This window comes from Prionailurus bengalensis, chromosome A3 (genome assembly GCF_016509475.1).
Source record: "Prionailurus bengalensis isolate Pbe53 chromosome A3, Fcat_Pben_1.1_paternal_pri, whole genome shotgun sequence".
In the NCBI taxonomy this organism is placed as follows: domain Eukaryota; kingdom Metazoa; phylum Chordata; class Mammalia; order Carnivora; family Felidae; genus Prionailurus; species Prionailurus bengalensis.
Genome location: NC_057354.1, coordinates 43,303,380 through 43,317,810, shown reverse-complemented (window position 1 = coordinate 43,317,810; position 14,431 = coordinate 43,303,380). Strand labels below are relative to the sequence as shown.

Here is a 14,431-nt window from a genome sequence, read left to right as displayed (position 1 = left end):
GTGACCGAGTTGACTCTCCATTAATGGAAATATCAGGGACTGCTTCTCCGAGAAGAGTTTGCAAATTCACCCAGTCACGTACTGATTAAAAGCTACAGATCTGAGTTAGCTGACTATGCAACTGTATCTAAATTACTTATCTTTTTTTTTTTTGGCCTTAGTTTGTCCATCTCTAAAATGGGCATAATTTTGGGAACTGTAACCTAAAATAATAATTGTGAGGTCTCAGGGCAATAATTGTAAGCACATAGTAAATATTAAATATTATTAGTAGCAAAAGTTCAAATAATTGGCAGAGGTTTCCTGAGACCCTGCTGTGGGACAGGCCCTAGACTCCCCTCTGTGCTCATGGAGAGCTCAGCCAGCCTGGGGAGAAATCAGACATCTGACTGTCACATGAGAAAAACAAGAGGTGTCAAACAAAAGAAAAAGTAGCATAGGTATGCCAGTGGGGAGGCCTGGCACGTGCATTGTTTCTGACAGGGCATCAGGGAGGCTTCTCAGAGGAGGTGTCTTTTGGCTGACGTTGAAGGATGAGCCAGATTTCCACAACTGGACGGGGAGGAAGGGCCTTGCAGGTGCCGAGTGTCTTAGTTTGGGTTGCAGACCCTGACCTAAGGATTTGGGTGTAAGCGGTTTATTTTGGGGGTGATCTCAGGGGGCATAGTGAGGGGTTATGGAGGGGAGGTGGGGAGGGGAAGACAGCCAATAAGAGCAAGCTATTGAGCAGGGTGTCACCGTGCGCACGTGGGGCTCAACCCCACTGGGGGTCCTCTGAAGAACCATGTAGAATGTACCACAGAATTGTTCCAGGGGCAAGAAAGCTGGGGGATTTATCCTGTCACTCCCATCCCTCCTTGATGGGGGTCCATCCTGGGACCCTCAGGTCCTAGGCAGCTCCTCCTCCCCAGCCCCTTGAAGGTCTCTGGTGTCTCCTGGGAAATCTCCTCCAACAGAGAGATGCTGGAAGCCACTGACCTTACTGGAACTGAGATGACCTGGTGGTAGGCTGGGGGCTTGGGGTGGGGTGTTGACGATGTCCTCTAAGGGAGAAAAAGGGCTCGCAAGTAAGGAGGGTGACTCGGCAGAGACTGGGAGTCCCCGCAGAGGGTGACTCAGCTTCCTCAGATGGCAGCGAGCTACAAGTAGCCACTTTCCTTCATGCTGGGCCCTCAGCATTTATCTATTACTTCATACAACCCCAAGGAGTCAGTTAGCCCCACTTAATAGATGAGGAGACCAGGTTCAGGGAGGTCAGATAACCATGGATGGTGGAATTGGGAACCAGACCAGTTGGTGCCGAAGTTCATGGTCCTCTATTTCCCGTAAGTCCCCTTTGCCTCCTGCTGCTGTCCCCAATTTTCTCCCCAAGACCGGGGCCTCACCGGCCTTGCCCTGTTTCGGTTTCTGGAAGCCTGCTTGCTCTGCAGGAAGGTGAGATAAAGGGACACCTGGGCCTGGCAGAAACTGCACACTGCAGCCTGGGGTTTAGCAGGTCGCAGAGGAGTCTGTGTGTGTGTGTTCAATGGTGCCAAGATGCCCACGGTGAGCAAGAAAGAAGATGGCCTGTGTCTCCAACTCTTGAGCTCCTCTGTCCCTTGATCCTCAAACGTGAAATTTCTAGTGACCCCGGGAGGGGCTGAAAATTGCTGACATTGGTGAATAATAATGCCTTCCACCCAGGGCCTTCCCAAAGAGCTTCATGGTTTCTTCTCTGGGAGGGGGGCATCTAGAAGGTAAAAAGCACAGCAGCCCCAGGCCACATGTAGCGGGTGAGACCCCCCCCCACATGTGGCTGGTCTGATTGAGACGTGTCGATAAGTGGAAAACCGACACCAGATTTTGAAGACTTGATGCAAAATAAGAATGCAAAACATCTCGGTTTTTAATGTTGATTCCCTGTTGGAATGGGAATATCTTGAATACATTGGGTTAAGCGAAATGGATCGTTGGAATTAATTTCACCTGTTCTCTTTTTACCGCTTTTAATGAGGCTACTGGACATTTTAAGGCTACAAAGTGGCTTGCATTTTAATTTCTGTTGGACAGCCCTGACTATAAGGTCGAATCTACAGGTAATGACTTAAAAATTTTTAAATCCTAATTTTGACTCTTTTTTTTCCTTTTTTTAATTTTAATGTTTATTTATTTTTGAGAGAGAGGGAGAGAGACAGAGTGTGAGTGGGGGAGGGGCAGAGAGAGAGGGAGACACAGAATCCGAAGCAGACTTCAGGCTCTGAGCTATCAGCACAGCCCAACGCGGGGCTCGCACTCGTGAACCGCGAGATCATGACCTGAGCTGAAGGCAAACGCCAAACTGACTGAGCCACCATGGTGCCCCTAATTTTGAGTCTTAAAGTGATCAACAGACAGAATTATGGAAATGTCTTGAACCTGTTTTTCCTGCCCTGGTTTATTTGCTGCTGGAGATGTGCCTCCAGGTAATAATGGACCAGAATGAGGAGGGAGGAAAGGGCTTACTGACAAATTAGGTGGTAGCAAACTGAAAAAGGAGTCTTGGCTGTGGGGACATCCCCATGCCAGGACCTGGAGGAGAAGACCAAGGTCCTGGTGTGAGGGGCCACCCTGCCATCTCTTGAGCTCTTTACAAAAGGGTTAATCCATGAATCAGTAAAGAGAGCAAAAATTTGGGATTCTCAAACATTAAAAAAAAAAATTTTTTTTAAATGACGTGGGGCTCGAACCCATGAACCACAAGATCATGCCCTGAGCCAAAGTCTGGCGCTTGACTGACTGGGCAACCCGGGCACCCCTCAAACATTTTTAAGGTTCATGTGAACAACCTCTCTGGTTCCAAAAGATCTTAACAGAAGTCTGCAGATTCGGGTCTTGTTTGAGAGATGAAGGTTGGATTTTTGCTATTGACTGTTACAAGTAAATGTATTTAGACCAGAAGCAAAGATGTGGACAGTGTTAACACAGGTATAGCAGACAGCAGTTGAGTGAAGGGTATGTTTGCTTATAGGCTGATTAGACCAGTCATGACTAATTTTTTAAAACTTTTTTTTTTTAACGTTTATTTTTGAGAGAGCACAAGGCCAGAGAGGGGCGGGGGGGTGGGGGTGGACATAGGATCCAAAGTGGGCTCCCCGCTGACAGCAGCCCGATGTGGGGCTTGAACTCACCTCGAGATCATAATCTGAGCCAAAGTCAGACGCTCAACCGACTGAGCCACCCCTGCACCCCCAGTCATGACTAAAGACGTATCTGGGATCTCAGGACCCTTCTTTTGAGAATTGTAGCTACAGTATCGATGAGGTGGGCAAAGAGAGTGGCATAGAGAACCAGGATTAATCCATCCTCCCCCACATCTCCTGTCACATGCTAAGAGGGACAGGGCATCCAAGGAAAGACTCAGAACAGGAGACATTTCGGAAGAGACCCAGGGAAACCGGAGCCTGTAAATGTCTTACCTTAATATCCAAGTGGATGAAAGAAAAGATTAAGATGTCTTTTTTGGATGACTTCACCAAGAAAAAAGTAACTCAGAGGGTGTGTGTGTGTGTGTGTGTGTGTGTGTGTGTGTGAGATGGGGAGGGGGGATGTTAGTCAAATGACATCTGATTCAAGGTTGGGAGACAGAAACTGGTGCAAAAACCTGTGTAACATTTCATGGAAATAGATCAGCAAACAAGGGGCTATTTTTCAATCCAAATTGTCTTGGGTCGGGTTCCCTAGAAGCAGATTCTGAGATGGTGATTCTTATGAAATGATTTATTGAGGGAGGGCTGTCAGACGAAACCTGGAAGGGAGGGGGAAGCAGAGAGGTGGTCTCATGGGGAGTCTGGCCTCAGCCCGGTCCCACGGGGCTTCTGGAGTGTGAATGGCACTATAGGCCAGTGGCGGGCACTTTTATGTCAGACATTGGCTGAGGGCTGCCTTTCCCCTTGGCTCAGATGTCAATTGCCCAGTGCCCATTCCTTGGAGAAGGGGACAGCCGGGAGCTGGTAGCTACCCACACACATGATAGATGCAGAATGAAGCACTAGCTCAGAAAAGGGGGTCAGCGTAGGGGACCAGCAGCATCCACTACGCACATAGTGGAGGAAACCATGCTATTTAAGTGGGGTTGACAGGACCACTGAGGCCAGCATGGGAGATTATGGTCAGAATGGAGAGAGGGAGCCATGAGCTTTAAAGAAACGAACGCACATCTAGTTCACAGCCTGTGAAAAACATCATGGGCCTGTTTTTAGAGAAGATTCTTTTGGATTTGTTTAAGTGTTTAGGTTGAGCCAGCTGGGATGCCTCCTAAGAATGGCCATCCATGGAAGGAAATGGTTTGCTTTTGGTGGGGGAGATCTGTATTCTAGAATAAAACATAATAGCCGGTATTTGCATGTGCCAGACTCCGCACCAAGTGCCTCACTACTCCTGAACCGGCAGCACCAGCACCACCTGGGAGCCTGCTAGGAACGCAGAACCACATTGAGGGCTACAGCGTGTCAGGTGTGGTCTGGGCATTGTTTACTGCTCCCAACAGGTGCACCAGGCTCTTCCGACAAGTACAGCCTTTATTGAAAGTATTCTATTTTTCTTGTTTGGAAAATGGCTACTCATTCTGTAAAAGTCCCCAGCCAATGTAGACCAGAAAGTATGAGCCACTATAAGCAGCTTGAAAAGGACACAGGCATCCGTGAGGTCTCCAGCGCAGCCTTTGTGGAGGGGGTGGTGGTGCCATGGCATATAACCCATGTTGATTATAACTTTATGACTCGAATGAAGGAGTCCGTTCAAGGCACCTGTCGTTCCTGTGGAAGCTTCTGAGTTCCAGGGAGAGGAGCAAAGGAATTTAGATTCTTGAGGTCAGGGAAGTGGGGAGGGGGGCACTGGCCAAAGCTGCAGTATCTGCCCCACCCCTTGGGACGCCCTCTGGCCTTATCTTCCAATCAGACCACATTGAGAGGGACTGGAAGGCAAACAAATCCCATCTTGATTGAAGAAGAGGAAACAATGGTGTCTTTGTTTGGAGCCTACAGGGAAGGATTGACTAGTTGGGAAAAATGCAGATTGGGAGAAGTTTGGAGTGGGGCCGATGGCTGCCAAAGAATAAAGTCAACTCCACCCCTAGGGAGTTGAATGCTGTCCTGTGGGATCACCTCTTTCGTTCATCAGACTGTCTGCTTTATTTTATTTTGACTTACATTTTAGCTAAAAAAAAAGTAATACGAAAGGGAACAAAAAATGAAAGGAAAAAAAGTCAGCCTTCCTCCCCCTTCCAAGCCCCAGTTCCACACCTGAAAGCAAACCACCATTTCACTTCCAAGTTTTTAACACACATAACTTTTTTCATGCCCTATATATCTTGGACACTGTTTCATATATCTGCACAGGTAGACATACCGTAACTGTCTTTAATAGTTATCAGAGCATTTTTATTTTTATTAAAAAAAATTTTTTTTCAATGTTTATTTATTTTTGGGACAGAGAGAGACAGAGCATGAACAGGGGAGGGGCAGAGAGAAAGGGAGACACAGAATCGGAAACAGGCTCCAGGTTCCGAGCCATCAGCCCAGAGCCTGACGCGGGGCTCGAACTCACGGACCGCGAGATCGTGACCTGGCTGAAGTCGGTCGCTTAACCAACTGCGCCACCCAGGCGCCCCTATCAGAGCATTTTTAAATACAAGATGAAGGGGCGTCCAAGTGGCTCAGTCAGTTAAGCGTCTGATTCTTCATTTCAGCTCAGGTCATGAGCTCATGGTTTGTGTGTTTGAGCCCCATGTCGGGCCCTGCACTGACAGTGCAGAGCCTCTTGGGATTCTCTGTCCCTCCCCCCCCCCTCCCCCCCCCACTCATGCTGTCTCTGTCTCTTTCAAAATAAATAAATAAAGTTAAAAAATAAATATGAGATTTTGACATAATTTCAAATACGGAGGCACCATCAACAAACACCATCTCAAAGTTTCCTTCCTTTCCTTTCTTCCTTCCCTTTTTCTCTTTCTTCCTTTCCTTTCCTTTCCTTTCCTTTCCTTTCCTTTCCTTTCTTCTTTTTTCTTTTCTTTTCTTTCCTCCCTCCCTGCCTTCCTTTTCTTCCTTTGTTTCTTTTCTCTCTTCCTTCATTTCTTTTCTTTCTTTCTCTTCCTTCCTTTCTTTTTTAAATGTCAGACTGCCATCGATATTCTTGTACATCCTTTGTCTACCTGTGTGAGTCTTTCTGTAGATAGTTTCCCTAATGTGGGCCAAAGGGTAGACGACGTTACAATATTTTGTGGTCATTACCACACTGCTTCCAGAGGAGGTTGCCCTAGATATCCACTCCCACAAGTTCATGTTTATATAAAGTTCAATAACGGAGCACTTAGCTACAGCAAGGACAGCAAGCAGAAAGCACCAGTAGCAAAGAATTTTCTTCGGAGATGTGTGATGCGAACCTTTATTTTAGTAATAGGAATAGAAAATTTGGGGCACCTGGATGGCTCAGTTGGTTAAGCATCTGACTCTTGATTTCATCTCAGGTCATGATCTTATGATTTGTGGGTTCGAGCCCTGTGTCGAGCTCTGCGCTGACAGTATGGCACCTGCTTGACCTTCTCTTTCTCTTCCTCTTTCTCTGCCCCTTACTCTTGCTCTCTTTCTCTCTCAAAAACAAACAAATAAATAAATAGGGAATTTGAAGAGAGGAAACCATTTTGGATAACCCAGTGAAGTAGTTTTTGGATGAGGTAGTAGAAGCCTTACAGCACAACCTTCAAAAAGGTGACAGTGAAGGAGGTCTCTCTGCATGCTTCTTCTGCACCAGACACCTAATGCCCACATTAAAAAAAAATTGTCCCTTTTTAAAAATTTTTCTTTCTTTTCTTTTCTTTTCTTTTCATTTTTTAAGTATAATTTATTGACAAATTGGTTTCCATGCAACACCCAGTGCTCATCCCAACAAGTGCCCTCCTCAATGCCCATTACCCACTTTCCCCTCTCCCCCCACCCCATCCCTTTTTTTCAAACCACTGTAAGATAAACAATACATTCCAAAGTGCTTGCAAATAGAAAAAGTGCATATACCTGTATATATATATATATATATATATATATATATATATGGACAGTGTGTGTGTGTGTGTGTGTGTGTATGTATGTATAGCGTATAGACAAATACTACATATGTGCCCACCAGCCAGTTAATGAGTAGAGCATATTTGTGTTCTCTTGAGCTGTATTGTAAACTCTTGAAGCTGTATCCTACCGAGTACTTAATGTTAATATGTTAATATGCACCAGGCCCTTTGCATGTGATGTCTTGATTAATCCTCAGAGCAGCCTAACAAGGGGGTATGAATGTTATCCCCATTTTATAGGTGGAGAAACTGAGGCTCGGTGGGATTCGGCCATCTCTCATGGGCTCACATAATGAGTAGTAGATGTGTGGCCTTGGACTCTTGCTGTGTGGGTGTTAGTGAGTTACTGATGTCTGGAGCAGGCATGGTGTTTTCTAGTTCTGATATCTCACTCCAGACATGAACAAGGTTGGCCTTTGCTCCAGAGCACTAAGATGGGTGAGGCCCCAAAGTCAGGGGGGACTTAGCATCAGTCCCCCTTGCCCAGGGCTCCTCTCTGGCCACCTTCCTCGCTCAGCCACCCCCACCGCACCAAGTTCACGGGGGGTGGGGACTCCAGGAGGAAGGGGTTTGTTCCCAAGCCTTAAAAGGGTCACCCAGGGGCTGCTGCATGACAATGTCAGTGAGTGAGGGATGAGTTTGGTGTTTGCACAGAGGGGAGGAGGAGCAGGTGTGCAAAAGTCAGAATTGCCCTAACTAGAGCTTTCGGCACCTGCTGTCTTCCATCCATCTCCGTGTCTGTGAGTCACCGGTCCTCCGATCTAGGCTCACGTCCCACCCTCCCTGGGAAAATTCCACCAGAGCTGCCATCCCCATTTTCTCTGTCATCTGGGTGATGTAGGACTCTGCAGTCTGTAGCCTTTGCTGTCCAGACCTTACTGGGTGTTCTGCCCGTGGAAGGTGCTCGGTGACCTGTTGTATGCAGGGCAAGGAGACCGGTTCCTGGCACTCTCACCTCTGCCAGGGGGCAGGGATCAGGCGAAACCCTTGTCGGCAGCCACTTCAGATCACCTTTTTGGGTCACCGCTGGGGCTAGGCCTCCTAGAGCAGGGCTGGAAGAATCTGTCCTTTCCCCGGGGCCCAGGAGCTTGCCTGGGGTAAGTGTGCTCCCCTTTCCACATATTTAGTTTGAATGTTTTAACACAGTAGTGGGTTGAGTAACTGGTCTCTGGGTGAATTTCTGTTGTGATGAGCTGTAGGTTTGAAATCAGGTTGGCTGCTTGATCTGCCAGCTGCTGTCCTGGCCCAGAAGGCCTGATGAAACACAAAGCCCTCTATGGCGCAAGCATGAAACCCCAAACAGCCCTATTCCTTAAATTTGTAGAAGACTAGCTCGGAGGAAGTAACCTCTGTGACTCCTCCTTCACCATGATGGTAGGGGTTCATTCATTCATTTGTTGAAAAATTATTTACTGAGCACCTATTATGTTCCAAATGGCAAGGATTATGAAGGAATTTCTTAACTTCTGGCAGTTTTTCTAGAATGTGTGGAATATAACATAGGCCTGCACTCTGCTTGAGGAGACTGGAGTAACAGCTCACCATTGCATTGACCCCACAGTTTTTTCACAGGAGTGTTCTAGGATATGCTTCATGAAAGGGATATCCTTTCTTGGTTCATTCAAGTGCTTGGATGGGGGTGGGGGAGACTTTTTTTCCATTTCAACTTACTTTAATTTCCTTCAACTTCCATTTCAACTTCCTTTATCATCTGTGCACTTCATGAACAGGAAGGGGCTCTCTCAGCCCCCTCCACAAGCCACCATTAAAGAAGTGGGGACATTTAGCCTTGAAGAGAAAATACTGGGGGGAGGGCAGCTTTCAGACACCCAAAGTGCAGTCCTGACGCCTAATTTGGTAGAATTTGCCTAGGAAGCTGTCTGGTCTTGGACTTCGGTTTGTTGGGGGTTTTTGGATTATGTGTTCAATCTCCTTGCAATTTTCTGTTTCTTCCTGCTTCTGTTTTGGTCATGCCTAATTTGGCGTGGCTTGGGAGCTGTGACTCCCTGAGAGATCCCAGTGCAGGCAGCTTCAGCATCACTTGGGAACGCGTTAGAAGTGCATTCCTACCCCAGAACCAGAAACACCAGCAGTGGGGCCAGGAATCTGTGTTGTGAAAGCCCCCTAGGTTTGAGGACCACTGCTCCATGTTCAATTCAGTCTGGGGTGGGTCCTGGGACTCTGCATTTCCAGCAAGCTCTCAGGTAATGTGATTTGACTGTCGGTCCGGGAAGCGCACGTTGGAACCCTGTTGTACAAGGCAGTCTGTCTCTGGCTTGGGAAAGATAGCATTTGGGTATAGCTGTCCAACAGCACACCATGGTGCTGTTGAAAAGGAGTGAAGCTGAACAGTAAGCACCAGCATGGGAAAATCCTCATGATGATTGGGAAGCTAAAAAAGTGGATTTTGAAAATATCTCTGGGTAAGTTTGCTTCCATTAAAGCCAGGGTAGTAAAATCATCATAAATTTCATTTTTGTCTAAAAAAAATAGTTAAACATTTTAAAACGTGAGTTTTAATACAGCTACTTTTCAATTTTTTAGTATTTTTCTTCAACAATTAGAACATTATGGGGAAAAGAATAACCAGTTAAAAAATACACAAAAACACCTACATAGGGCTCACATCTTCCTTTTGCCTCCGGGTCCTGTACAGCATTGTTGGGTCTTGTCCCTGTTTAGGATTTTGATAACTTGTTCATATGGATTTTTTTTTAATGTGTTTTGGTTTTTGAAATATTACCTTTTTTAAATGTTTATTTGTTTTGAGAGAGAGAGCGCATGCAAGCACCTGTGTGAGCAGGAGAAGGGCGGAGGGGCTGGGGGGGCGGGAGAGAATCCCAAGCAGGCTCTTGCTCAGCGTGAGCCCCACACAAGGCTCAGTCTCACAAATGAGAGATCGTGACCTGAGCTGAAATCAAGAGTCAGACGCTTAATGAACTGAGCCACCCACGTGCCCCGAAATATTATTTTATCTTGACTGATGAGTTTTTGGCATACTCTTAAATTTGGCATCTGAGGCTTTGGGGGTTCCTATAGGAGATAGCTCTGCTAACCTCTGGGCTCTAAGATTGTCTGACTGTAGTGGCCGCCCTCTGTGTTCCACGTACCCCTAGCACGATGCGCGCCCTCTCCCGGGCTTCCAGGTTGTGTTACACTGTGCTTCCTTTACAACCAGGATCTCCTCCTTTAGAGCCTAAGTTGGGCCCGCCCTTACCGCTGCTTGTGTGACATTCCAACCTCACATTCAGGATGAGTGCTCTTGGTGGAAATAGGAAGGCCTGTGCTTTGATGAGGCTGAGCTCCCTGGTGTATATGGCACCTGCGAGCTCTCCATCTAGAAGGCGAGCCCCACTAAGATTAGCCCGGTTCTAAGGCCAGCATGAGATCCAATTTGGAAATGCTTTCATACCTATAGCAGATGCCACCCATGTCCAGCCCACGCCCCTGGCTCCTGCCTTTTCTGGGCACACCTATCCACATAGCAACTGCTCACACCTGCAACTCTGCCTGAGGGTGTTCCTGCTGACACAGGACAGGGAGGGACAATCAGTGCCACCCAGAGGCGGCCCTAGACAGTGCTGCTGGAGGAGGGCTGAGGCGGGGGGGTGACTCAGAGGTGAGGGTTCTGCATTGTCCCCTGAGCTTGCCTGGTGCACTTGGACTCTGGCTGCCTACAGCAGTGACTGCCTTGCTATCCCCACCTTGTAGGGCTCCTTCCTGTCCCTCGCTTCTTCACTCACCTACAGGTGCTACTGGAATCTTTGTCACAGGGTCTGTTTCCAGGAAAACTGCAACTAGAATAAAAACAAGGTTTACTTTGCCCACTATAAAATCAAAACATTGAAGCATACAAGTGGGAAGACTAAAGCTCTTCCTCCCAAAGCCACGTGGTGTTTCTTTGCCAAGTTTGCATCCCTTTTTATGTTTGCTCATGTGGATGTTGTGAACCTTTGTGGACACACTTTGTGTCTTGCCTTAATCGTATTCCTCATGTTGAATCCCTCCCCATGCTGATTTCCTTTTTCTCCTATTTCTCCTACCCCTCAGCTCCTGGCAACCATTTTTCTACTCTGTTCCTATGCGTTTGACTTTTCCATATAAAAGTGATACCATGCAGTATTTGTCTTTCTCTATGTGGTTTATTTCACATAATGCCCTCATGGTTCATCCACGATGTTGCAAACATCTATCTCCTTCTTTCTCATGGCTGTGTAATATTCCATTGTATAAATATACCACATTTGTTTTTATCCGTTCATTCGTTAATGGACACCTAGGTTGTTTGCATATCTTGGCCATTGTGAATAATGCTGCAGTGAACCACGGGTGTGCAGGTGTCTTTTTGAGATCCTGTTTTCATTTCCTTTGGATATATATCCTAGAAGTGGGATTGTTGGGTCATAGGGTAGTGCTATTTTTAATTTTTGAGAAACCTCCATACTGGTTTCCATAGTGGCTGTACCCGTCTACATTTCCATCAACAGTGCACGAATGTTCCCTTTTCTCCACATCCTGAAGGACACTTGTTATCTCTTGTCTTTGATGATAATCATTCTAACAGGCGTGAGGTGATCATTTCAGTGCAGTCGTGATTCACATTTTCCTGCCGATCAATGGCGTCGAGCACCTTGTCATGTCCCTGTTGGTACTTTGCACGCCTTCTTTGGCAAAGGTCTATTCAGTTTCTCTGCCTGTTTTTGAATCAGGTGGTTTGGTTTTCCGCTATCGGGTTGTGCATCACGATTTTAAATGGCTTCGCGGTTGGGAGGCTGTGGCTTGGCAGTGACCAACTGGTGATGTGTCTGCCCATCGACCTTGCAGGCATTCGCCCCTACAAATGTGACATCTGCAACAAAGCCTTCACCCAGCGCTGCTCCTTGGAGTCCCACCTGAAGAAAATCCACGGGGTGCAGCAACAGTACGCCTACAAGCAACGCCGGGACAAGCTCTACGTCTGTGAGGATTGTGGCTACACGGGCCCCACCCAGGAGGACCTGTACCTGCACGTGAACAGTGCCCACCCGGGCAGCGCCTTTCTCAAAAAGACATCCAAAAAACTAGCGGCTCTTTTGCAAGCCAAGCTGACGTCCACACTCCAGGGGAATGTCACCCTGAGCGAGGAAGAGGAGAAGTGAGGAGGTGCAGGAGGAGGAGCAGGGAGAGACGCTCGAGCTGCCACGCTTACGGGGATTTTTGGTTTTGGAGGGGTCCCCCGCCCCACTGGGCTCAGTTCATCCCTCTGCCCTCCCGGGGCCACGGCAGGGGATCTGTTCCAAGGTTGTCAATGATGATAGTGATGTCCAGCCCCCTGTAACCCACGTCCTGTTGAACAGTCACATTAACAAAAGTTCGTGGATGGCCACGATCGCCGTGCGGTATTTTTTTTTCCTGTTTTTTTTTTTTTAAACGATTTTCACATGTGGAGGCAGAGGTGTTCTTAGACTATCATTTTATGGTGCCTTGAAATAAAAGTCCTTCCACCTGAAATGCTACTCAAGCAAGGAAAAGGAATTTTATTATTCTGAAAGAGTTTACAGGAATTATTTTAATGAATGAAACGTTCTTGTGAAACTTCCCTTATAAAAACAAGTCAGGAGAGCATGGAGTTCTAGCTCCCTGTTTAGGGCTTATTGTGGGACATTTGACTTCAGGTTACTTTGGGTGGGTGATTTTGTATTGGTGGGTGGGCTTGAAGAAGCATATCTTGAGCGCTGGGTAGGAGAGCAGATAAATGGGGGCCTCAGGGCTGATGGGCAGAGACTCCTGGGGTGGACGGGGCAGGGCACTTACGGATGCTTTGGTCACTCTTTGTGGCCGTGGTGTTACTGTGGAGATGCCTCTGGCTTTCTGGGGCTGGGACTTGCTGGCTGCAGGCACTTGTCCCTCCCTTGAGTCTGGCACTGGGGGAGAAGTGGAAAACGCTGGACCGTGAGGAATGCTCGCTGGCCTGGCCCATGTCCTGCTCATTTGGGAGGCATAGCAGTCTCTTTCGAGGCATGTGACTGCTGAGTGCTGTGACCTTTGGCTACCTGCACCTCCTCACCTGGGAGGCCTGGCCCCAGAGGCCCAGGAGGTTAACAATAAAGCCGACCTGAGACCTAGGTAGGGCAGAAGAGAGGCAACAGCCCATGGGGGTGAGGGGGCTGGCAAGATGGTTTCCAGGGTCCTTCTGTGACTGGAGGGCTAGCAGGAAGGGCCCGAACCCTCAGGGCACCATGGTGGCCAAGAGAGAGATTCTCCCCAGTCCTGGAGCTGCCAGCACTAAGGGTTCAACCTTGGCTCCAGGACCGATTGCTGGCATCACGTTGTGTTTCCTAATGCTTGACACAGAGGAGAGAGTCTAGAAAGCTTTTGATTTGCTTTTATCTGGGTAATTTTGACAACAAAAATGAGTATTCCTATAAGGGAATCTCTAAATGAGTAGTTATTTAGGGGCAGCTGGCCTGTGGCACGGAGAATTGTGAACTAGCTGACACGACATTCTCTTTTAGGGATAGATTTTTATTTATTTTTAAACTTTTAAGAAATTTTTTAAAATTTTCAAATAAGCCAACATGGGGCTTAAACTCATGACCCCGAGATCAAGATCTGCAGGCTCTACTGATTGAGTCAGCCAGGCACCTGGGGCAGATTTTTATTAAACAGAATTCTCTGGGTTGCAAGTGACAGAAACTCAGTTTAAAATGACTTGAACAGGAGCGCCTGGGTGGCTCCGTCGGTTAAGCGTCCGACTTTGGCTCAGGTACAGTCTCACAGTTTGTGAGTTGGAGCCCCGTGTCAGGCTCTGTGCTGACAGCTCGGAGCCTGCAGCCTGCTTCGGATTCTGTGTCTCCTTCTCTCTCTGCCCCTCCGCCACTTGTGCTCTCTCTCTGTCAAAAATAAATAAAATATAAAAAATTTTTTCTTAATGACCTGAACAGAAAAGAGAATGTATTGGCTGATAAGTCTAGGGTTGTCCAGCTTCAGGGGTGGCTGGATCCAGGTGCTTAAATCATGTTATCTTCACTCATCTTTTTCTCTTTTATTTGGTTTTCCCACAGGTGAATTTTTCTCAGGCAGCTTCAAGTGGGGGCCCCATGGCCACCCTGTGCTCTGGATTTCTGTCCCGTAGTGCAGCAGCCCAGAAAAGGGGTTTGTCTTTCAGCCAAAGATCTTGGGCTGGTGCTTCTTGTCTGTGATTGGTCCGATTTGGCTTTTGGGTCCACCCGGAGCCGGTCAGCTATACCTCTGGTCTGGGAATAGGAAAGTGGTTCCCCAGCAGCAGAGCGGTGCCATGACCAGAGAGGAAATAGATGTGGGGCAGGTTGTTGTCCTAGCTAAGACAGGCACAGCTGCTGTAACAAAGATTCCCTA

General features: G+C 47.5%; 1 protein-coding gene across 3 annotated transcripts in view; it reads left to right on the top strand.

Moving 5' to 3' along the window:
• Window positions 1-12,440, top strand: part of OVOL2 (ovo like zinc finger 2) — a 29,145-nt gene extending 16,705 nt beyond the window's left edge. For all 3 annotated transcript variants that reach the window (XM_043602952.1, XM_043602953.1, XM_043602954.1), the window contains one exon: window positions 11,900-12,440. In XM_043602952.1, coding sequence (XP_043458887.1) covers window positions 11,900-12,213 — 314 coding nt within the window. In that variant the 3' untranslated portion in view covers window positions 12,214-12,440. The remainder of the gene's footprint in view (window positions 1-11,899) is intronic.
• Window positions 12,441-14,431: the final 1,991 nt, after the last annotated feature.